We start from the raw sequence: 24247 nt of genomic DNA on the forward strand, positions 1-24247 counted from the left end.
CTATATTCCCTGTATTCTCTGTGCTATACCTTTCATCCCCATTACTTGCTCATGCCATAACTAGAAGTCTGTACTTCCCACTCCCTTTCACCCATTTTGCCCATCCTCTCACCACTCAGGGGTTTCTTTTTTTACTGAATCATTTTTTTATGGTCAGAAACTTGATTTTCTATTACATGCCGAGCAAGGTTTTCTGAAGCAGCCAACAGCTACACCAGTTACTTTTGGGAAACCTCACAACTACCTACCTTTATCATAGGGCTGATATTTGGTGTCTTAATTGTACTTGTTTCACCTTGTAGGGGAAGAAAAAAATTTTCCCTCTACCATATTTTAGGTTCATTCCCTGAAAATTAGACTGACAAAAAAAAAGGGGGGGGAAACAGTTAACAAGAGAAAAGCAGTTTATTAATGTGTGCAGTGCACATCATGTAGAAGAAACCTCACATGATGAGTAACTCAAATGAGTAGTTAGAACTTGGGCTTGTATAGCATTTAACAAAGAAAAATAAATTCATAAAGAAGTGACAGGTAAAAAGAAAAGGATTTTAGACTTCCAAAGTCAGGAAATTATGGAAAGTTAAATATATTTGGGAAACTAATGGAGTATGTGGGTTGTTTGTCTAGGTTCATCTTGGCACCAACTTTCCATCTTCTTCAAGGCCATAAAACTTCCTTGGGAGGGGGGATTTATGGAAGTCCTCATTTCTGAGACATTTCTGCTCTAGTCCAATAGGGAAGCTCTGGGAAGGCTCTGTCTACATTTGTGGATTCTCATTTGCCTCCAGCTCAAAATAATCTTTATGCCAGAGTGGCATATTCTGCTATGCTTCAACTTCTTGAAGTTGAGCTTCTGAAGTGCAGAACTATATTTCTTCTCTGTTTCCCTGAGTGACAATACCAAGCCGGCAACAATCACTCAGATAAATGTTTGTTGAGTTAATGAACCGAGCCTGTCAACTCTTTTGGCAGTCAGCTCATATCGTACTCCCCCACTTCATACTTACTATTCTCCAACAAAGGAATTCCTAGAGACTTCCTGATGTCTTGGTAGTAGATAGTTTGGTCAACTCCCTCTTTGATGATAAAGATTCATGTTGATTAAATGTAGCTCATGGAATGTATTTATATAAATTATTTTGGGAATATATCTGATCACTCATTTCCTTTTCAGAAATGCTCACAGATGCCAGATGGTCAAATGCCTAGTCTTTCTTATAGAGAGACCAGTTAAATGAATGCTCTTTTAATTTTTTAGTGATTAAAGAAACTCTTTGACTAGAACTAGAGAGTACCTAACTACTAGTAACTAACTAAAATGTTCCTAAGTGGGGGGAAAACATTCAAATTCAAAATCACATTAATTCCTAATAAATGTTTTCAAATATGAAATTAAAACACATGAATCCAGAAACCCACATATTTACAAGTTTCCATCAGTCATTCTTTGAGAACATAAAGGCCCCTTACTTACTTCATTTCCAACTCTTTGGAAGAGGAAGAGACACTTAGAAACTGTATTTATATTTACAATTTATAGTCATTTCAATCTCTGAACCTCACGTTTCTATTGTATTTCTGCTTGTATTTTACTTCTGCCTACATGCTCCACAGTCCTTTCATTTTTGCCATATTTTATAGCCTGCATGTTTTTTCCCAGACCCAGTTTTCTAGCAGATTAAATGTCTTAGCAATACAATTTTTTAAATATTTATTTGAGACAGAGAGAATGAGAGAGAGAGAGCACAAGATGGGGGAGGGTCAGAGGGAGAAGCAGACTCAGTGCTGAGCAGGGAGCCCAATGCGGGACTTGATCCCAGGACACCAGGATCATGACCTGAGCCGAAGGCAGTCGCTTAACCAACTGAGCTACCCAGGCACCCAGCAATACAATTTTAATGTTACTGTGTGTCTGATACTAATAGTAAATTTAAAATAATGATAATACAATATTAGACATTATAATCTGTAGCCAATTAGTAATTTAAAAGGAGATTTTGGGGGCGCCTGGGTGGCTCAGTCATTAAGTGTCCGCCTTCAGCTCAGGTCATGATCCCAGCGTCCTGCGATTGGGCCCCGCATCGGGCTCCCTTCTCGGCAGGAAGCCTGCTTTTCCTTCTCCCACTCCCCCTGCTTGTGTTCCCTCTCTTGCTGTGTCTCTATCAAATAAATAAATAAAATCTTTTTAAAAAATAAATAAATAAGGGCACCTGGGTGGCTCAGTTGGTTAAGCGACTGCTTTCGGCTCAGGTCATGATCCTGGAGTCCCGGGATCGAGTCCCGCATCGGGCTCCCTGCTCAGCAGGGAGCCTGCTTCTGCCTCTGACCCTCACCCCTCTCATGTGCTCTCTCTCTCTCTCATTCTCTCTGTCTCAAATAAATAAATAAATAAAATCTTTTTAAAAAATAAAAAATAAATAAAAGGAGATTTTGTTTAGGGCCAACTGTTCTGTTTTACCCTGCATAAGTAGGTAAAGGGTAAAACATCCTTACTTATATGCTGTATACCTCCCAGAATTTTGCAGGGAGAGTTCTATAGGAGAGGCAAGTTTCCATCAGTCATTCTTTGAGAACATAAAGGCCCCTTACTTACTTCATTTCCAACTCTTTGGAAGAGGAAGAGACACTTAGAAACTATATGGCTAGCCCTATAGCCTCTCTAGAACCCCTTCTTTGGCACACCTGCACTTTGAGGTCTTCTCTATCTTTCACAATGGAGTAAAAAAGATATTTTGAAGCGAACCTTCAACTCTTGACAGTGTAAAGCCAAAAAAACACTTAAATTGTAATTGGTAGCAGTTAGGAAACACTAAGAAAAAAAGCAAAAACCATACACACACAAAATTTTATCGAAATAATTTTGTGAGTTCTCCTTTTCTGTTTTAAAAGATTTTTTAAATTGCTTTATGCTTGTTTTTCCTTTTCCAAAAGAAACTGAATTAAAAATCATTATAACCCTCTATAACTACCATTTTGAAGTCTGCCTGTCTACAAAACTATAGCCAAGGTACCTCATTTGTTGGTAGTTTAATTCTGGGGAAAGAATCTAAGAGCAGGGGCTCAGCCGTTTAGCATCTGCCTTCGGCTCGGGTCATGATCCCAGGGTCCTGGGATTGAGCCCCACATCCGGCTCCCTGCTAGGCGGGAAGCCTGCTTCTCCCTCTCGCACTCCCCCTGCTTGTGTTCCCTTTCTTGCTGTCTCTCTGTCAAATAAATAAAATCTTAAAAAAAAAAAAAAAAGAATCTAAGAGCAAATGCTCTTGAGTGAGACACAAGCAAATTAAGTCTATAGAGATAAAGTATTCTTCTCTTTTCTTTTTATCCTTTTTGGTTTCCTTTTCTATGGCTATCTGAAAGCATTTTGAGTATGTTCACTATAAACTAATACTTGTGATCTCCTTACATAGTAATATAGGAAGCAATCAAAACTAGGTAGAAATGGCTAAGGAGAAATTTTGGTGAATAAGAGCAGGTAATCACAAATGCCAGTTAAATAATTTTTTGTGGCCACATGAAAATTTTCATAATTGGTTCTAATAATAATGGTTATTAGTCCATAATTGAGAAATAGGTAAACATGAAGAAAAAAATCATTCATAATCACTATGCAGTAAAAATCACTGTTGAAATTTTATTATTTTTTAATTTTTTATGTACATAATACATATTTTTAACACACTTTGGATGGCTTCTATATCCTGATTTTATTTTCACTTGACATTAGATTTGGGTATTTTCCCAATTTGCTAAATATTTTTTAAATTTTTTATTTTTTTATGGTTCATAGAATCCTGTCCAGTGAATGAACCAGTAATTTATTTATCAGGTTCCCTATTGTGGGGCATACAGTTTGTTTTCAACTTGTTACTGTTGTAACAGATCTGCATGTATATAATTACTAGTGAGGTTAAACATCTTTTCATATACTTCTTGAGTGGGTATATCACTTCGAAAAAATTGTGTATAAGGTACTTAATGTTTCTTTTTTTTTTTTTTTGGTACTTAATGTTTCTATCACAGATCTAAACGAACCAAGATATTACTAAAGCTAAATAAGCAGAAAGAAGAAGAGCACCGCAGATTACAGTTGCAACTTCAAAGACAGAGAGCCATGAGATTGTCCCGAGAATTACGGCTGAGTATGCTCGAAATCGTTCATCCAGGTGGGTGGCAATGTCAATTTTATAAGTGTAAAAATGTTTAAAGTATCTTAATGAACCAGATTCCCGCTACCTGATGATTTTTTTTCTTTTAATTTGGACCTTTTTCCTGTTTCTCCCTTCTCAGGTAAACCTTATTAAATTTCAAGTCAAAAAAAAAAAAAGTCACTATTTTGTTTTGTTTTGTTTTGTTTTTGATTAAGGCCTATTAGTTGATGCCGAGCAGTCTCTCCACTAGTTTTCTTATCTTTCAGATAAATTAGTGAAACATAAAAATATATGCTTAAAGATAGCTTTCAGAGACATAAAGAATTCCCTTGACCTTAAGGAAGGAGTTAGATTGCTACATTTTGGAATCAGAACTTTACTCATATCCCAGCATAAACCTTGTGACATCTTGCCACTTTTGATACACTAAGCTGAAATTAATATTACAGTCTAGGAATCTGAATGGTTTCAAGATTTTTTTTTGTTCTTCCCCTTCCTCTCCTACCACTCATTTCCGTTGTTCTTACCTAACCTCTTATTTCTCTTTTTTTCCCCTTAAATATAGATGTTTCCCAAGGTTCCATCTTCACCTCTTACTTTAATGTTGCTCTTCCTACAGTATCCTATCCATAACTGTAGCTTCAACTACCAACTGAGTGCTTAGCACACTCAAATCTTGTTAGCAGCTTCACCTTCCCAAGCTCTAAACCAGCACTTCCTTTTTTTTTTTAAGATTTTATTTATTTATTTGAGAGAGAGAGAGAGCACATGCACTAGTAGGAGGGAGGGGCAGAGGAAGAAGGAGAAGCAGACTCCCTGGTGAGCAGGGAGCCCAATATGGGGCTCTGTCCCAGGACCCTGGGATCATGACCTGAGCCGAAGGCAGACACTTAACCAACTGAGCCACCTGGGCGCCCCTAAACCAGCACTTTTTACAAAATGAAATGTTCTTTATCTGCACTGTCAAATATGGTTCCTACTGGCTAGACATGGCCATTGAGTACTTGAAATGTCGCTAGTGCACACAAGCACATGAATTTTTAAATTTACTTTATTTAAATTAAAGTAGCCATTTGTGGATAGTGTCTACTATATAGGACAGCACAGCTCTGTAGCCAGCTCCCTATTGGATATCTTTACTTATCTAAGCTTTACTTAGATATCCACAGGCATCCCAAAAACTAGTCATTACCCCACCTGTTTCCTTTCCCTGAATTCCCCATCTCAGGTAATAGCACCAGCAATATACTCAATTTCCCATCTGTGAGACATCCTAGAGTTTTCTCTCTCACTTACAACACCTACCAGAAAGTAAAAAGAAAGTCACCTGTAGTCATCTGTAGACTTAAGAGAAATTTGGAAGTACACAGAGTAGTTAACATACATGCATCTTGCCTTTTCTCTCTGGTGGTATGGATTGAATTCCTAACCATGTACTTGTAATTCTTTTTTCTATGTATTCTTGCTATTGGATTTTTAACCCTTTTTCATTCCTTTGCCACAAAAAATTATATGAATTTTTTCTCTAAAGAACGTGCATAATCTGAGAAAGCTTTTGGAGTTTTTTGTTTCTGCTATCTTAGAACCATTGTAAAATAATAAACTTGGGGAAATTAATGAACAGTATTTAAAGAAACAAATAAAAAGACTGAAGATTGTTAATATCATTATCCTGATTCCAGAACTTGAGAAAGCATAGCAGTTGAGTATGTTGTAATAGTGTCTGTCATCTTTTTAGGTCAGGTGGAAAAATATAATCGGGAAATAGAAGAGAAATCAGCATTGATTATCCAGAAACACTGGAGAGGGTACAGGGAAAGGAAAAATTTTCGCCAACAGAGGCCATCTCTCACGGAGTATAAAGCAGCTGTCATACTTCAGAGAGCAGTGAGTCTAATATAGTAAAAAGATTATTGGATTAGGAAGTACAAAAACATGGATTCAAACCTGACCTTGTATATACCTGCTGTAAAGTCTTGGTCTAGTCACTTAGCTTTTCTGAGTCTTAGTTTCTTTCTCTATAAAATAAGAACCTCCTTAACAATGGACAAACTGATTTAGACACTCAGTCCTTAGTACTTCCATAGAACCTTGTACATCATTTATCATACTGCAGTGTAATTTGTTGATTTTTTTTCTTTCTTTCTTTCTTGGGCTGTGACTTCCTCAGGGATAAGGAACTAAGTCTTATCTATTGTCAGCTCTCAGCATGTGCTTGTTTTATGAATGGATGTTTACCCTACCTTTTCCACTCAGTTGTTACGTAAATGAGATGACCCAATTTATGGAAAAGTATTTTGGAAATTGCAAAGCCTGTACTGGTTCAGCACATCATAGTTTATTTTTTTAATGTACACATAATATATTCGATATAACTGGATCACTATAATTCTTGAATTATAGAATGGTGTTCTTAAATAATAATTTTCCTGGGATTTAGTAATATTTATTGCCTTGGAAAAGCATAGCAAACAAGGCTATTTATTTCATTTAATGACCAATTTTCCTAACATCTCTTATTCACTTATACCTGTTAACTTTCATATTAGGATTTTAGGTCCTATAGCATTTTATAGTCCTTTATTGTTGAACTTTGGGTTAATTTCAGTATTTCACAGTGATAGATTTTGAGTAGTCTCTTTGTTAATTTTCTGTGATTAACGTTTTACAAAGATTATTAAAAACCACTCAAAAATAGGATAGAGTAAGTACTACAGAAATAGGAAGATTTGTCTGCTGCATCCTTCTTCCTCAGGCTTTTCTGGTGATGTCAGGCTATATGTACAACAAACAATCCTGTACCATCACCAAACCACACCTATACCTGCATTTTACCCTCTGCTAAACAGGGCCATCTAAGAATTAACCCGTGGATATCAGTGTTGGACATACTTCTTTTAGAGAAACCCTTAGGTCCTTTCTAATACCTTTATCTCATGGCTACCTCCTTTTTTAAACTCTCCCCTGTCAGAGGATCAACTGGGCCCTTATTAAATTGAATTACTAACTTGCCTATTTAGATAAGCCCAAAATTTTATAAAAGTGTCCTCTACTCTAAAGTGAGATACCCCAGTTTGTCCACCATTCCTTAAAGCACAGAGGTCTTTATAGGAAGATATCTGAGGGCTATGAAGGCAAAGTTATTTTGGCTTTCACACTTTTCTTTGGCATAAGAGGAAAAAGATTAGTTACATCTACCTCCTCCTATCTCCCCCACCCAAAAGGAAAATGGGTCTCCATTGTAAGAACAAAAAGGGATGGGTCAAGATCATGTTTTTGGTCTTTGCAACTCACTACTAAAAATAATGAAGTCAAAGCAAAGCTAGATAAAAGTAGAAAGGTAAGAAGAGGATTCCTTTCAAAGAGGGAAAAGAGAAAAGTTATGAAGTATAGAGAGGGAAGAGAAATGAAAATAGTAGAGAAAATTAGAATAGGGCAATCAGTGGTCAGTAAATGATACATTTTGCTACATCTTGAAGCATCCTTTTCTAAGACATACTGTAGACCTGCATATAGACTGTGTCTAATACAGTACCCACTAACCATATGTGACTACTTGAGTACTTGACATGTAGCTAGTCGAAATTAAAATGTGATTACTGTAAGTGTGAAATGCCCACCACATTTTGAAGACTTAATATGAGAGTGTAAAATACTTCATTAATAATTTTTACATATAACATACATGTTGAAAAACTTACATATATTTACATATATTGAGTTATAATATATTTACATAACCCAGTATATGCAAAATACTAATTTCACCTGTTTTTGCTTTTTTTATATGGCTACTAGAAAATTTAAAATTACACGTGACTTCCATTATATTTCTATTAGCACTGCAATTGATCTTGGTAAAAAAGAAAAAGGAATAATTCATTAGTTTCACTGAAAGTAGTAGGAATATCATTTCATTGAATTTGTCCCTTAGAAGGAACTGGTTTTTAGTATTTTTGGCAGGAAAAGGCCAGAACTGGAAGAAAGACCAGAACTGTTGTTTACCTTTCTCCTTCCCTTATTTTGTACAAAAGCAAAGGCATTGTTTCTCATGTAGCTAGAAATTGAAAAAAAACCCAGTGTAAACTTGCTAATTTCAAATTACACATCCTTAACATAGACAACTTGGAGTTCTCTGTAGTGGCATAGTGTTGAAATTAGATTTGAGGAGTTAGCTGCATTTTCCCTTTTAATTCTTCAGGATTTTCTTCTCTTGGTTTCTCATCTCTTAAACTCAGAAGGAAGGTGATCGTTGCTGGTGTCTAGTCTCTAGGGCCAGAATGATGGCAATTCTTGCTACTTGATTATAGCAGGAAAGTATTATAGTACTGTTATACATATCCATCACAGACTGACCACAAAAACACTTAGTAAAACAAACCATTAGCAGGTGAGAAAATAAAAAACGGGGAGAGAAATATAATTTCAGAGAGTTCTGAAATGACAAAGAATGAAGAAAAGGTCAAGGTGGGCTTTTTTGATCTAGGGACAGAGATTCTTCTGTACTGGTACCTTAATTCTGAAGTTCCCAGCATAGCGTGATAAGCTGAGGGTGGTGCTAAATAAAAGCAGGAGGTAGAGGAGAGAGAGAAGGAGAAGCAAGGAAGAAGAATCAAGTAAAGGGAAGAATACGAGGAAAGGAGTGGGTCTCTCAACAGGAAGATGCAAGCACAGTTGAAGGCTCCATTAGATACTAAAATAGGGGTATTAGGGAAATTTTATAAACTGAGTGAGAAGACCTCCAGCCCTGTTCCCCCCACCCCTTAGGTCCCAGTGTGCTGTCAGCCAAGCTTATCTCCTGCAAACAGTAGATTGAGAGTATTTTCTTTGAGAAATCTGAGAAAAGTTACAAGTATACTCACAATGGAGTACTTGAAAGAAACAGCTCAGTTCAGTAGTTTTGTATTGAAGTATGGTAGATAAACCCTACCCACCTGCCCAGAATTTCTAAACACCTCCTTAGAGCTTACTCTTAAATATTAGCTCAAAGTATCATTGGGTATCTGAGAAAAGCTGATGCGAGAAGAAACAGAATAAAGCTACTTGGTGGAAATAGATACATTGCAGGGATGAGAAAACTTTTACAAAATCTATTATTTCCTCAGAGCTAAGAGAAGATAATGCATGAAATAAAACCAATATGCTATATAAAAGGGAACAAATAGAATAAACATTGGCAGAAAAAAAAAGAAAGACATAATAAAAGGGCTAGGGGAAAAAAGTTGGGGAAATCTAGAGAGCAGGGCAAAAAGAAAAGATAACCAGTCCAGGAGGTCAAACATTCAAACATATGAAACGAACAGAAAAAAACCTGAGGAGAGGAAATCAAATAATTCAAGATTTCCCAGAACTGAATGTTACGAGTTTTAGGTTAAAAGGATTGACTAAATGTTTAATACAAGGATAGAAACACACCCACATTTATTTTACATTACTATGAAATGCACTGGGGACACATACACTTCTTAGTAGCAACTTTGGAAGCTAAAATGTATTGAAGTAAGGCTGTTACATATTTGAGGGAGATGATTTCCAACTAGAATTCTACATGCAACCACACCACTGGTTTAAGGTAAGCGTAGACTAAAGACATTTTCATGCATCACAAAGTCTTTAAAACAAAGAAGTAACCCAAGAAAAAAAGACAATGTGGAATATAGGAAAATGCAAAGGAAAGATGAAAAGGAGTCACCAAGATGATGGTGAATGGAGATCTCAGGATGATACCTATGCATCAGGCATAAAGAACAGTCAATACAGAGATGAGCAGGTCAGAAAGCTCCAGAAGATGTATGTCCAACAAAATAAATTTGATAGAATGCCTGATATATTTTAATATGTAAGCGTTAGGAGAGTTTAGATACATAATCAGTGATAAGTGCATAGAAAAGTAAGCACAGGAAAACCACAGCCTTATTAATTCTAGAGAAAATAAAAAATGTGCAAAAAAGGAAAAGTAAATCATGTGATATGGTTCAAACTTGAATGGCCTTTATGTAGTCATAATTATGTAAACACTGAACATTGATTTAACTAAATTTGTAATAATACTGGATGTTTGGGGATATGGAAAGTATGTGGGAGGGCAAGCAGTGAAAGAGAGTCTTGTATGACTTTCTTCATACAAGAAAGTCAATAGATAATACCTATACCTGAAAAATGACAGAAAAGTAGATGGACAGAAACATCAAAAGAAAAACCTGAAAGAGTTAAAGTTGTTGTCTTTGAGGGAGGGGGCAGAGAACTCTAGGGTTTTTTGGTAATAATTCTTACAAAACTAACACTTTAAACAATAGAAGTATATCAACAAATTTTTTTCTGGAACGTGCTGAAAAGTAAAATATTTTACACTTTGTGAGCCATGCAGTCTGTTGCAACTATTCAGCTCTATGGTTGTAGCACAAAGGAAACTGTAGGCAATACACAAGCATGACACATTAATAATATGTTACTTGTAGACACTGAATTTTGAATTTCATATAATTTTCACATCACAGTATATTCATTTCCTTTTTGAACTTTTCAACCGTATAGCAGTACAAAACCATTCTTAACTCTTAAGCCATATGAAAACAGGCAGCAGGCTGAATTTGGTCTGTGGGCCATAATTTGCCAACCTTTTCCTTAAAGCAATGTGAAATATAACTGATGAAAATAAAAGCTACAAGGAAGGGAGAAGAGTGAAAAAAAATGGCAGAATAATTTCAAATTTTCTCTAAATCTTGCCTATTTTAAGACTTCTTTTATTAGGAATTCTTTCTGAAGGACATGAGGAAAAACATTCAGAAACTACTTTCATCAGTTGTCCCATACTTTACAATTTTATAATATTTTCTCATTTGCCAAGCTTTTTCTTACAAACTGTCCCTTTGATCCTTACATTTTTGTAGTCTAAGTAGAATTGGGGTTTGTGTTTCCATAGACATAAAATCCATCCTGTGGAGATCAAATGACTTGCCCAAAATCATACAGTTTATAAGGGACTAGTATTGAGACAACTTATTTCCAATTTTTTTCCTCTTTATTGCTTACTATACTATGCCCCAAATCATACAGTTTATAAGGGACTAGAATTGAGAAAAGAACTCACTTCCTATTTTTTCCTCTTTTTTGCTTTCCATACAAACAATACATGAATATATCCTTATAAAATATTAAAACACTACAGAAGAATATCATTAAAATTCATTGTCCTCCCTCACTCCCATCATAATCCCATCCCTCTCCCCATGCACACTCAGAGTTAACAACTGTTATAATGTTGTTGCTACCGTATGTTGTAGAAGAAAATAGTTCTGTGGGTCAGGAATGAAAAATCACAATTTTTTTTTTGCACCAGACTCTTAAATTCCTAGAGAAGTGTCGTAAGAAAAAGAAGCTATTTGCTCCTTGGCAAGGACTTCAAGATCTCACTGATGCACGCAGAGTTGAACTGAGGCAACAAGTGGATGACTATCTCAGAAGACATCCGGTATGCAGGCTTCTGTGCCATGATATCAGTGTTACATTTTTCCAGTGCATGATACTCGTGTTTGTGCGTTTACTATTGATATAAAGTAATACAGTGGCTTTACCATAGAGTTACGAGATTTGGAATCTTATAATTATATGGGCCACAGTATAGTCAATAGGTAAGGAGACTGCTTCAAATCTGTTATTTCCTATAGTGTATCAGCAAGACATGGTCATTGCTTTTTTCCAATAGTATGTAAAACTATTGACTGTTTTGAAGCTTCCACAAAGAATATATATAGCTTGCAATCAGTAAATATTCATTGTTAACATGTATACCTAAACACATAATACGTACATGTGAGAACTGATACCTGCTATTGATGAAGCCATTGATGAAACCCCAGGAGCTAATATTATAAAGCATTTGACTATTTGCCTCTTATGATTTTATCACTGTAATACTGCTAACACATTTCTCCCAATAGAAATGTCCATATCTTTTACTTTCTATGATCACAGTACTACAGATCCGGTGTTATTTGCTTCTCCCTTCTGAGTTCTTTTTTTTTTTTTTAAGATTTAGTCATCTATTTAATAGAGAGAGTGCATGAGGGGTGTTGGGGTGTGGGCAGAGGGAGAGGGAGAGAAGCAGATTCCTTGCTGAATGCAGAGCCCTACATGGGGCTTGATCTCACAAGCCTGAGATCATGACCTGAGCAAAATCAAGAGTCGGATGCTTAACCGACTGTACCACCCAGGCACCCTTCCCTTCTGAGTTCTTGACCTTATACTCCTATATGTCTTTGAAGATCATTTTCCTTTCAGCTTTTAGAGTAACCCACCACCCCATCATTAATTTTAATAACCTGTATTTCTGCCAGTCATCTCCACTTTTCTCTTGATGCTTTTTCCATACTTCATACTTCATTAATTTTAGGGGAAAGTTGGGAGTTTATACATTTCAGCCAATCGGAATTCTTACTGCCCTCATTTGAACTAAACCCTCAAGTGCTATTTGGTACTTTTCACATCCATTTTCTCGTACTTCTACTGTTTGTCTCTGGATTCTCTCTCTCCCTCCTCCCTGGCCCTGCCTCTCCACATACACTTTTTCTCTGACTCTGTCTCCTAAAATCTGAAGGTTCTGGGTCACTAATGTTAGAGTTTAAGAGTAATGTTAGGTAGTCCTGTCATTCACTGTTTCATTCTTGCAGAGCTCCCAAAACTAAAGAGCTTTATGCAAACAAACAACCCCCCTCAAAAAAAAAACCCAGAAAAAAAACCTCTATAAATGGAAATTAGAGTACTAATATATTATAGCTAAACATGTATCTGATAGATAAGCACTGGAACACAGAGCATTGGTAAAAGCAGAATTGAACAACAAGGTCCAATTGAGGAGGCCTGAGTAAGGCCTCCTACGTTTCCCTCCTACGTTTCCCTCCTACTAATCTGAATTTAAACCCACAAACTAATGTAAGCCTGTGAAGTAAAAGAAGATGACAAGCCTGCCCTTATAAGTCAGGCCCTCTGTGGTTACCACATAGAGGTAGACAATAGAAAAAAGTTCTGACTTCTGCTTCTAACCAATATGGAGTAACAGAGACTGAATTTACTTCCTGCCTGAAACAACTGGAGGGGAAAAAGATAAAATACATGAAACAATGGTTTTCAAGATCATGGAAATCAGACAATGAAGGTTAGTAATTCCTGAGAGGCAAGATGGAGTAAAAGGGACTGGATTTACTTCCTGCCTGAAACAAATGGAAAACAAAAAAGGATAAAATACATGAAACAACAGTTTTCAAGACCATGGACATCAAACAAAGAAGGTTAGTAATTCTTGAGAGGGAACAAAGTAAGCCCTATGATGGCCCTAGCTTATTGCCCTGAGAGAGTTTCTAGGTTACAGCACAAGGAGGAGGAAAGAGGAGGAACCCTTTGGGGTCCCCGTGCTGAGGAGATAGAACTGAGAGTCTGAGGAGAACAAAGCAGCTAGATTTCATAGGACAGAGTACAAAGTGAAAAGATATACAAAGAATACCCCAGATATCTGCATAATATTCCCCTTGAGTATATTTCAGGAGTCTGATTAGCACATATATATAAGGAAACTACTCAAGACCAAGGAAACAGTTGTCTTCAAAGATAAGAGGGAACAGTGCCTGGTACTCAACACAGGTCCAGGAATAGTACATGCTCCCATCAAACAGACTGGAAAAACTTAATTCACAGGGTATCAGAAAGAGTACTTAGGAAGGTCTTGCCTTAGTAGTAGAAAGTAAATAGTGTGGACTGATGCATTTTGCTAAACAAATCATAAAAGCAAGAGCAAAAAAGATAAAAAAAATTTTTATGTAATTTAACCACATCCCAGAAAAATACTCAACAAGGTAAAAGTTACAATGTCTTGCAGCCAATTAAAGATTAACATGGGTATATAGAGGCAGGAAGACATGACCCATGATGAGGAAGATACTTAAACCAATCTAGAGACTACACAGGTGTTAGAATAACAGAGGACATTGTTCATATATTGAAATTTTAAGTAGGGATGTGGAAGATATCAAAAATACCCAAATCAGACTTCCAGAGATGAAAATTTCAGTGTTTGGTATGAAAAATGCGCTAGATCATTAGTAGCAAATTAGACATTGATGCATAAAATACTAATACAGTCGAAGGCATAGTAGTGTATACTGTATAAAATGAGACACAAAGAGAAAAAAATGTTTTAATTGAAAAAAACATTAGTGACCTATGAGACTTCAGGTGGCCAAATAAATGAGTAATTGGAGTTTCTGAAGAAGATGGGGAGAAAAAATAATGCCCAAAAACTTTCCAAACTATAAATTTACCCCCAAGTCCAATGAAGGTACAGGCATATGAAAAAAACCCTATGCCAAGGCATATGATAACCAGATTCCTCAAATCAGTAATAAAGTAAAAATCTTAAAAATAGAAAAATAAAAACATAAAGACAGAGATAGAAATGACATATTTCTCAGCAGGAACAATGCAGGTAGGAAGACATCTTTAAAGTTTTGAAAGGAAAAAAATCTGTCAATGCAGAATGCTTTACCTTGAAAAATTATTTTAACAACGAAGACAAAATAACTTTTTCAGACATACCAATGAACTACTATGTCACCAGCATACTCACACTACCAGAAATGTTATATCCTTTAAGTTGTAAAGGATTTAAGATTTTTCTCAAAAATGATATTAGGAAAATGATGACACAAGATGTCCCAACTCTACATAAAGAAATTAAGAACACTGGAAATGGTAACAACATGGGTAAATATATGACTTTTTCCTCATCATTTAAATCTTTATAAAATATAATTGATTCTTTAAATCAAAATATCATCAAGTGTTTTGTAATGCGTACTAGAGAGTAAATATTTTCAGTTTTGTAGACGTTATAAGCTTTATTGCAATTACACATCTCTGCAGTTGTAGATTAAAGCGTTAGATAATATGTAAACAAATACGTGTGGCTATATTTCAGTTAAACTTCATTTTCAAAAACAGTTAATTTTAGTTTAGTCCTTGTTGGAAACAAAAATAATAGCATTGTTTAATGATGTTTGTAACATATATAAAAATACAGTGCTTAGCGGGGCGCCTGGGTGGCTCAGTCATTAAGCGTCTGCCATCGGCTCAGGTCATGATCCCAGGGTCCTGGGATCCAGCCCCGCATCGGGCTCTCTGCTCCGCGAGAAGCCTGTTTCTCCCTCTCCCACTCTCCCTGCTTGTGTTCCCTCTCTCGCTGTGTCTCTCTCTGTCAAATAAATAAATAAAATCTTAAAAAAAAAAAATACAGTGCTTAGCAACAATAGTATAAAAGCCAGAAGGAATGAAATAGATGTATACTATGGAAAGGTTTTTTCTATATATGAAGTGAGATGATATTACTTGAAAATAGATTGATAAGTTAAAAATGTATACTATGAATCCTAAAGCTACCAGTGTAACTAAAAAACAAAAAAGGTATAGCTAATAAATCTATAAAGGAGATGAAATAGAATAATAAGATATAGTTGATTAATCAAAAAGAAGGCAGAAAAGAGGAAACATAAAGAAAGTGATGGGGAAATGAAAAACCAATATGACCATATCATATGACCATTGATAGGACCATTTGTACCTTTGAAAATCAGTTAATGTAATTCACCATATTAACAGACTAAGAAAAACAGTATCATATAAATACATGCAAAAAAAAGTCTCAGCAAAGCAGAAATAGAAGGAAACTTCTTCCATATCATAAAAAATATCTATAGCTGACAATGATGAAAGACTGGATGCTTCTTTCCTAAAATCGGGAACAAGACAGGATGTCATCTAGTACAATCAAAATCCCAACAGGTTTTTTTTCCTCTTTTTTTTAATTAATATATAATGTTTCAGGGGTGGGTCTGTGGTTCATCAGTCTTACACAACACACAGCACTCACCACAACACATACCCTTCCCAGTGTCCATCACCCAGCTACCCCATCCCTCCCACCCCCCTCCAACTCCAGCAACCCTCAGTTTGTTTCCTGAAATTAAGAGTCTTTCATGGTTTGTCTCCCTCTCTGGTTTCATCGTGTTTCATATTTTCCTCTCTTCCCTTATGATCCTCTGCTGTGTTTCTCAAATTCCACATATCAGTGAGATCATATGATAATTGTCTTTCTCTGATTGACTTATTTTGCTTAGCGTAATACCCTCTAGTTCCATCCATGTCATTGCAAATGGCAAGATTTCATTTTGATGGCTGCATAATATTCCATTTTATTCCCACCAGCAGTGCACAGGGGTTCCAATTTCTCCCCCTCCTTGCCTTTTGTTATTTTCACATCCTAAGGGGTGTGTAGTTTTATATCACTGTGAATGGATTTGTAGTTCCCTAATGATTAGTGATTTTGAGCATCTTTTGTTGGCCATTTGAATATCTTCTTTTTTAATTTACATTCAATTTAGTTAACATACAGTGTATTACCTTCTTTGGAGAAATGTCCATTCAAGTTCTTTGCCCATTTTTTAATCAGGTTGTTTGGGTTTTTTGATTGTTGAGTTTTAGGAGTTATCTATATATTCTGGATATTAATCTTTTATCAGATATGGGATTTGCAAATATTTTCTCCCATTGTGTGTGTTACCCTTTTACTCTGTTCATAATATCCTTTGAGGCACAGAAATTTTTAATTTTGATGGAAGTTCAACTTGCCTATTTGTTGTTGTTGTTGTATCTGTGACTTTGGTGTCATAGTCAAAGAAATGGCCAAACCTAATGTCATGAAGCTTTTCCCCTATCTTTTCTTCTAAGAGTTTTATAGTTTTATCTCTTACATTTAGGTGTTTGAGCTCTCTCTTTTTTAATGCATTATGTATGATTTTGATGCATGCTCCTGTTTAAAAAAAAGTACTGCTTTAGTCATACTCTAGTGCTGCTGTTTAAGATTCTGTAGCTGAAAAGTAAGGTGTTCGCTGGAATGGGACTCCATCCCATACCAGATCCATTGAATATTTGAGAAGCTATGGTGTCAGAAGCTTTATCAGCTTCAGAGTTAAAATTTTATTATTCTTGTCTAAACTAATTCATTTCCCTTTAAAGTAGCTGTGTGGCCAAAGGAATCTGGTGCTTTGGCTGATTTTGTCCCTTGATCTCTGAAACCAGAAGCAATTATAATATTATGGTTTAAATAAGTTTAGGAGTAGGGGTGAGATAAAAAGTAACATAGTCCGTCAGGTGGAGTCTGGAACAAGAGGTTGGCCTTGTTACTTACTCCTGTTTCAGGCCAGTATCTTTACCGAACCATCTGTAGTTTTCACTGTGGTCTCTCAGTCTTAACTCTTCTCCCAAAATTCCATTGTGTGAGGAAGTGAGGTGTAGGAGCATACCAGAAAGAAACTACCCCCTGAATTTTCATGTAAAGCTGCTTTTAAAAGGCTATTTAATGCTTGCACAAGAGTACAATGTAGAAATCAATCATGAGATTCAATAGATGGGATGAGAGACAGCTAAGCGTTCTGGAATCTCATCTAAGTGGTTGGGCAAAACGTGTGTGTGTGTGTGTGTGTGTGTGTGTCTTGTGATAATTTTTTCTGTTCTTTGTTCCCAGAGCTCTCAGATGTCAGATGTGACTAGCAGAGAGCTCCATTCACAAGCTCAAGAACAACTGCAACACTACCTTATGGGCAGGGCCCTAGAAGAGAGAGCCCAGCAGCACAGGGAGGCTCTGATGGCTCAGATCAGCACCAACATTGAGCAGTTAATGAGTATGAGCTCGTTCCATTTTTGTTTCCTAAAATGAACAACCTATGCAAGATTTTGTGACATCCAAAATCTTCAGAGGGAAAATACCATTTAATGGTTTATTAGCCTATCTCTTGTCCTCAGAAATTTCTAGATCCAGAACATGCCAGCACATGATATTTTCAAATAGTGCAGATCCCATAACCTTTTTGGCTGCTTCTCCCAGCCTTACTGTCCTTCATAGGTATCAACTCAGACAACAGTTACTAACTGTAAAGATGCTGAGCCCTACTAGCCAGATTCTATTGTGTAGTCTTAAAAGCTTTTGATCATATTTTAGAAGTAGACGATGACAGTAGTTACCGTGCCATTTTATAATTTTTAATGAAGTGCTTTCACAATAGTAAATTAATCTGCTCCTCACAACCACAGGTACATTTAGTGAGAGATCTCATCCATGAAGCCACAGTGTTTCAGTCCACCTGTGAAACACTTTCAGTATATATGGAGCAGAGAAGGTCAGAGTCCTCTATTTAGTGCCATTACTTCCAAGTTTTGTATTTTTCAATAGATAGGTGGCTGTAACTGAGCTTCTCATATATGGAATGGGGTTCTGCTACATGTTAAAAATTCATGTTCTTTAAATCATCTAAAAAAATCTACATCTTTTTTTATTCTTTTATTTTAAACACATTATGGGGGGTGGGCAGTTGCTGCCAGCCACACCTATAACTTGTGAATAGTTACATGCTATCTATAGCTAGCAGTGATGATAGATTCAGAGTTGGAACCCTGTCCCTGCCTACTATAGCAGAGTTCCAACTCTATAGTTTCCCACTTGTATGGTACAGAGCTCTTCTACTCACCTGTTTATTTTCTGTTTACTACAGAGGCACCAAGTCTGAAGGAGGCAGAAGGGAAAGAGCCTGAGCTCTTCCTGAGTAGATCCAGGCCTGTGGCAGCCAAGGCCAAGCAGGCCCATCTCACCACCCTGAAGCATATACAAGCACCTTGGTGGAAGAAGCTTGGGGAAGAAGCAGGAGATGAGATTGATGTCCCAAAAGATGAGTTTAGTGTAGAATTAGGAACTTTATTCATTGGTGGAACCAAACCCCCTTAGGGAGCTACCCAGAGAAATGACACAAATCCTTTATTTCAGGAGATTATGTTGGTTCTGCCTCTGGCATGCTAGTAGACTAGAACTATCCTAACTCATGGTTTTCCAGAGATTCCTCTCCAAATAAGATTTGCAAGCAGTAAGCAAAGAGTTGTCTTCTACCACTATCTCAGTTCTCTTTCCTTTTTCCACATCACCATCCCTGGCCACACATACAAATTAGTATGGCTTTTATTGTGGAACTAACCTCAGCATGGCATTCTATTGCTTATATGAAATGTGGTATTTCTTTTGTTTTTGCTGTTTTCCTACTAAACATGTTTTCTAAATAAATATTTTCAACAATTATTCTCAAAAACTTGTCAGGATTATTTCAACTTTTCATATTTATTATTTAGAATTTATATTTTTCTAATATAAGAAGGGTGTGCTTGGCCTTTATTAAGGGGAGGGAAAGAAATGGCATTTGAAGGGTACTTCACTGTTTCCCACCAAATAGGGGTTGAACTCATTTTTTATCTTGTTATTTCTTAAAAGAACTACATTTTAAAAAATCCTAGGATTCAGCGCAAGAAAAAAAAATCCTTCAGATAAAATTATGTTAAACTATGAGAATTATATAAGTCACTGGTTCCCTTTGTCTTATCTCCTTTGAATCTCAGAGCTAAATAACAATGCTTAACTTCTGTTATGATCCTAGGCACCTATATATTTATTTGGTTCCAACCTAATACTTTCTGATTTTTCCTATTGAACTTTAATTGTGTTTTAATACCAGAAGCTGCTGCTTTTTTTTTTTTCAGAAGCTACTTCTATTTGTGTTTGTAAGAATATGGATTTTAAGTTAAAAACAATTAACAAATCATGGACTCAATACCATAAGGAACCTGGAGGGTACTTTTTGTATAAATGAGTGAAAATACCAGTATTTCTGGATGGGAAGACCAAATAGTATAACGTCCAGTCCTCCAAAATTAAGTTTAGTAAAATTCTAGTTAGTATCCTCATGTAATCATTATTCATAGTTGGGAAAGATATGTATATAATTCATCTGTGATAATCAGGTAGGTGGAAGTTCTGGTTTCACTGAGAATGTAAAAAGCTATGTGAAAATGTTGCTCCCATGTTAAAAAAAATGCCAGATAATCTACAAAAATAATTTTTCTTCAGCCTGATAGTTGAGGCCTCAAGACAGCCAAGTAAATTGAGATGGGACTCTGTCTGTGAAATGAGCTATTTCATCTTTATTTTTTTAAAAGATTTGTCAGCACAAGCAGGGGTGCTGTAGGCAGAGGGAGAGGGAGAAGCAGACTCCCAGCTGAGCAAGGAGCCCCATGTGGGACCCAATCCCAGGACCCTGGGATCATGACCTGAGCTGAAGGCAGCCGCTTAACCGACTGAGCCACTCAGGCGTTCCAGCTATTTCATCTTTAGTAGAGCACAAGAGACAAAGGTAGCTGGATAAGAAATCAGTTAAAATTTTAACAAATTCTTAAAGGCCAAGTATGGGGTAGCATGTCAGTTTAGAATATCTAGGAGCCTCAGACAGAATTCAGACCTTCACCAAATACAGGAAAGGTTGGGAGCAGGACAGCAGGTCTGAAGAGACACCCTTCATGGTTCCGGCAAATGTGATAGGCTGCTACTGGGTGACATGATCAAAGTCCTGCCCGTTTTCCCAAACCCTTCTCTTAAAAGCCTTAGGCCGCAGGAGCAGGGGCAGTAAGCCCTCTTAACCTCAAGGCTCAGAGAAAATTACACTGCATGTGAGGAAGAAAGAAAGAAAAACTATCTGCCTCTTGGGGTGGGATAGGAAACACTCTAGCCACAGACACAAAAGAAATCTAGCATTGCTAAGGGAGGGAGGGAAACAAAATTCCCCTTCCGAAAGACAAGAAATCATCTTAGCCCCAGAAATCCTACACAATACAAAGCAGATGTCTGCTAATGCTGGGGAGGAAACTTGCCTGCCAAAGACCACCACAGATAATGACTGCCATGGAGTAGAAGGACAGAAACCCTGAGAAAGCCCCACTTCCAATCACAGGAAGAAGAGATCTGCTTAAGATTTAGGCTAGATCAAGACAACACAACACCCATGTCCCAACAACTAGCCTAGCACCAAGTAATAAGCAATGGCAGTTTATCACCAGCATGGAGAGAAATCTCTGTGGCAAAAGCATACAGGGACAGCTAAAAGTGGAGGGTGGGGTCAGAACACTGAAAAACCTTTAAGCTACCCAGATCCCACTCTAAGCACAAGGTAACAGCAGCTAAAAAATAATTTTGAGTCTATGGTATATTGAAGATAAAAAAGAAAACCATGCTGGCTCCTGCAGGTGGCCATGTGGTTATGCTGGTGGGGTGGTTGGGTGAGGGAAATGGTGCCTGCCAGCTCGTTTGTTCCTGGCTAAGTCCCTCAGTGAACTCTGAGATCAGTATCTTTCCCATATACCCTGGGTGTTTTTCAAAGGCTGCTTCAATGCTGTATCTCCATGGGCTGTTTGCTGTCTCTTTAAAGGTGGGGACTCAGCTTCCTATCGCCCTCTAGGCTCTCCTAGAACTGAGCTGATTTCTTAACAGTCCAGGCTTTAAGTCTCACTGGTGGTAAGAACTCATGGAATTCAGCCCTTTCTAATTTTCAAAGCCAAATGCTAAGAGGATTTGTCTTCCCTGTGCAGTCTCCTTGGTGTGATAGTCTGTTTCTCGCCTGTGCACCCACAGTTCCCTCCCTCCTGTGGGGACCCACTGGGTTTAGCTCCCCACCACATCGCCACCCTTACTACCCACTTTGATGTGGCCTCTTCTCTACATTCAGTTGTGGAGTTTGTTCTGCCAGTCTTTGGGTTGTTTTCTGGGTTATTTACACTAATGTGTGTGTTACTTAGTTGTATCTGTGGGACAAGGCAAATTTAGGGTCCTCCTACTCTACCATCTTCCTCAGAAGTCTAATGTTCTGAGTTTTTATTGTGGTTTCATTAAATAGGTGATTGTTTGAATCATTGACCGTTGACTGAACTCCCATCTCCAGCCCTCCTTCACCTCCTCAGAGGTTGGGAGGTCAGGCTGATATGTGGCTCAAAGCCTCAACCCTTTAATCACATAGTTGGTCTTTCTGACATGATTCTCCCCCTATTTTGCATCCTTTTCTTAGCATAAACTCACATGTGGTCCAGTGGCCTAACAGAACAAAATGCTCCTATCACTCAGGAAATTCCAAGGGTTTAGAAGCCCCATCCCACAACATGGGGCAAAGAGTAAACAAATTCCTTATTATAAAATAGCCCACACTTACTGTCTGATCTAAAAAGAGTTGTATTCTTATCTGGGCATAAGTAGTATCTTCCTTAGTCTTTTTATTTTATACATGTCTGACATTAAGTAAAAAATTGGGGCACACCAAAAATCTAGGGAAGAAAATAACATTTTTCAAGAGATAAACAACTAAACCCAGATTCAGAGATGACTCAGACATTGGAACTCACAAAAAGACCTCAAAAACGATTGTTAATATGTTAAAAGATAGAACTCAAAAGTTGACAACATGCATAAACAGATGGGGAGTTTCACAGAGATTGAAACAATTTTAAAAAGATCCCAGTGGAAGTGCTAGAAAAAGGACTATATTAGCAGTTAATTCCTTTGAGAAGTTCATTAGCAGACTAGAATTGAGCAAAGAAGACAAATTTGACAATGGATCAATAAAAATTTTCCAAACAGAAACATGAAGACAAAAAAGGAAGGGGTTGGGGGAGGAAGAGAAGAGAGCCTTCAAGAAATGTGAAACAATATCAAATAGTGTAACGTGGATAACTAGAGTACCATGAATAGAAGAAAGAGAATTGAGGCAGAAATAGTTGAAGTAAAAATGGCCAAGAATTTTTTTCAAATTAATGAAACCACAAATCCAATCCTAGAGAACCCAAGCAGGATAACTAACAGAAACCTCACATTGCTTCAAATAAAAAATAAAGAGAAAATCATAAAAACAGAAAAAAGAAATGTAGAAAAAAGAAAAATGATGTGCCAAGGAACAAAGGTAAGACTTTCAATAAACTTCTTATCAGAAACCATATAAGCCAGAAGACAGTGGAATGACATCTTTAGAATGCTGAAATGTGGTATTTCTTTTGTTTTTGAAAAAATTATCAACTGAGGATTCTATATACATCAAGAATATCTTTCAAAAACTGAAGGCAAAATAAAGATTTTTTTTTCCAGAAAAACAAAGCTGATTATATTCATTGGCAGTGGACCTGTACTATAAGAAATGCTAAAGGAAGTTCTTCAGGCAGAAGGAGTAAGATATAAAATAGAAATTAGACCTACACAAAGAAATAATGAGGGAAATAGTAAAAACAAAAGTAAAATATGTTTTTACTTTTAATCAATGTAAAATTGTCAAATTAGTAAGAATATATTTTTTTAAAGATTTTATTTATTTTATTTGAGAGAGAGCAAGCATGGGGAGGGGGAGGGGCAGAGGGAGAAGCAGACTCCCCGCTTAGCAGGGAGTCTGACCTGGGCTTGATTCCAGGACCCTGGGATCATGATCTGAGCAGAAGGCAGAAGCTTAACCCAGGTGCCCCAGTAACAATGTATTTGTGTTGTAACATATGTAGAAGTAAATTGTAGGATAGTAATAGGCCAAAAAATGTTGAAGGAAATATAATTGTTAAGGTTTTAAAACTATGAATGGAGAGAGATAATATTATTTTTAGGTAGACTATGATGAATTGTGTATTATGTATTGCAAACCTTAAAGCAGCCACAGATACAATAAAAGATGAGGTATAACTTATAGGGCAGTTAAAATAGAATCATAAAACAACTAGCAAAATAATAGATTTAAACCTAACTATATCAATAATATATTAAATGTAAATAAATCATCTAGGTTTTGACTTGAGAATCTTCTACCAAAAGGGTAGATGGGAGATGAGAAATGTTTTTTAAACTTGTCTTGGCCCCTCTAAACTCCCTTTAAATTATGCTTTTAAATTGGCCTATTCTTTCATCAGCTCATTATTTTCTTATATCCTCACCTTGTAGGATATTTTTTCCTGAAAGTTTTATTTAGATAAACTTATTTATCTAAATTCAAAAGTTTGTTAGATAAATTTTCACTCTGCCAAGTTTTTGCGGTGATAGGTTTATAAATAAATAGTTTCACTACTACATAATGTAAGTTGCCAGTTTTCCAGTCTCCTTGCAATTTTTCCAGCCTATCCCTGCTGCCTCGTCACAAAGCTAGTGCCACGTATTGTAGGTTTTTTTC

The 24247-nt window shown here is 36.7% G+C and overlaps 1 protein-coding gene across 2 annotated transcripts in view; it reads left to right on the plus strand.

Moving 5' to 3' along the window:
- Positions 1-19322, plus strand: part of IQCB1 (IQ motif containing B1) — a 53955-nt gene extending 34633 nt beyond the window's left edge. For both annotated transcript variants that reach the window (XM_035000052.1, XM_035000051.1), the window contains exons 11-15: positions 4021-4163; positions 5887-6035; positions 11488-11619; positions 17719-17875; positions 18743-19322. In XM_035000052.1, coding sequence (XP_034855943.1) covers positions 4021-4163; positions 5887-6035; positions 11488-11619; positions 17719-17875; positions 18743-18972 — 811 coding nt within the window. In that variant the 3' untranslated portion in view covers positions 18973-19322. The remainder of the gene's footprint in view (positions 1-4020; positions 4164-5886; positions 6036-11487; positions 11620-17718; positions 17876-18742) is intronic.
- The last annotated feature ends 4925 nt before the right edge of the window (positions 19323-24247 follow it).

The sequence above is a fragment of the Mirounga leonina genome, unplaced genomic scaffold (assembly GCF_011800145.1).
Source record: "Mirounga leonina isolate KUSES-001 unplaced genomic scaffold, KU_Mleo_1.0 Mir_115, whole genome shotgun sequence".
Lineage (NCBI taxonomy): Eukaryota > Metazoa > Chordata > Mammalia > Carnivora > Phocidae > Mirounga > Mirounga leonina.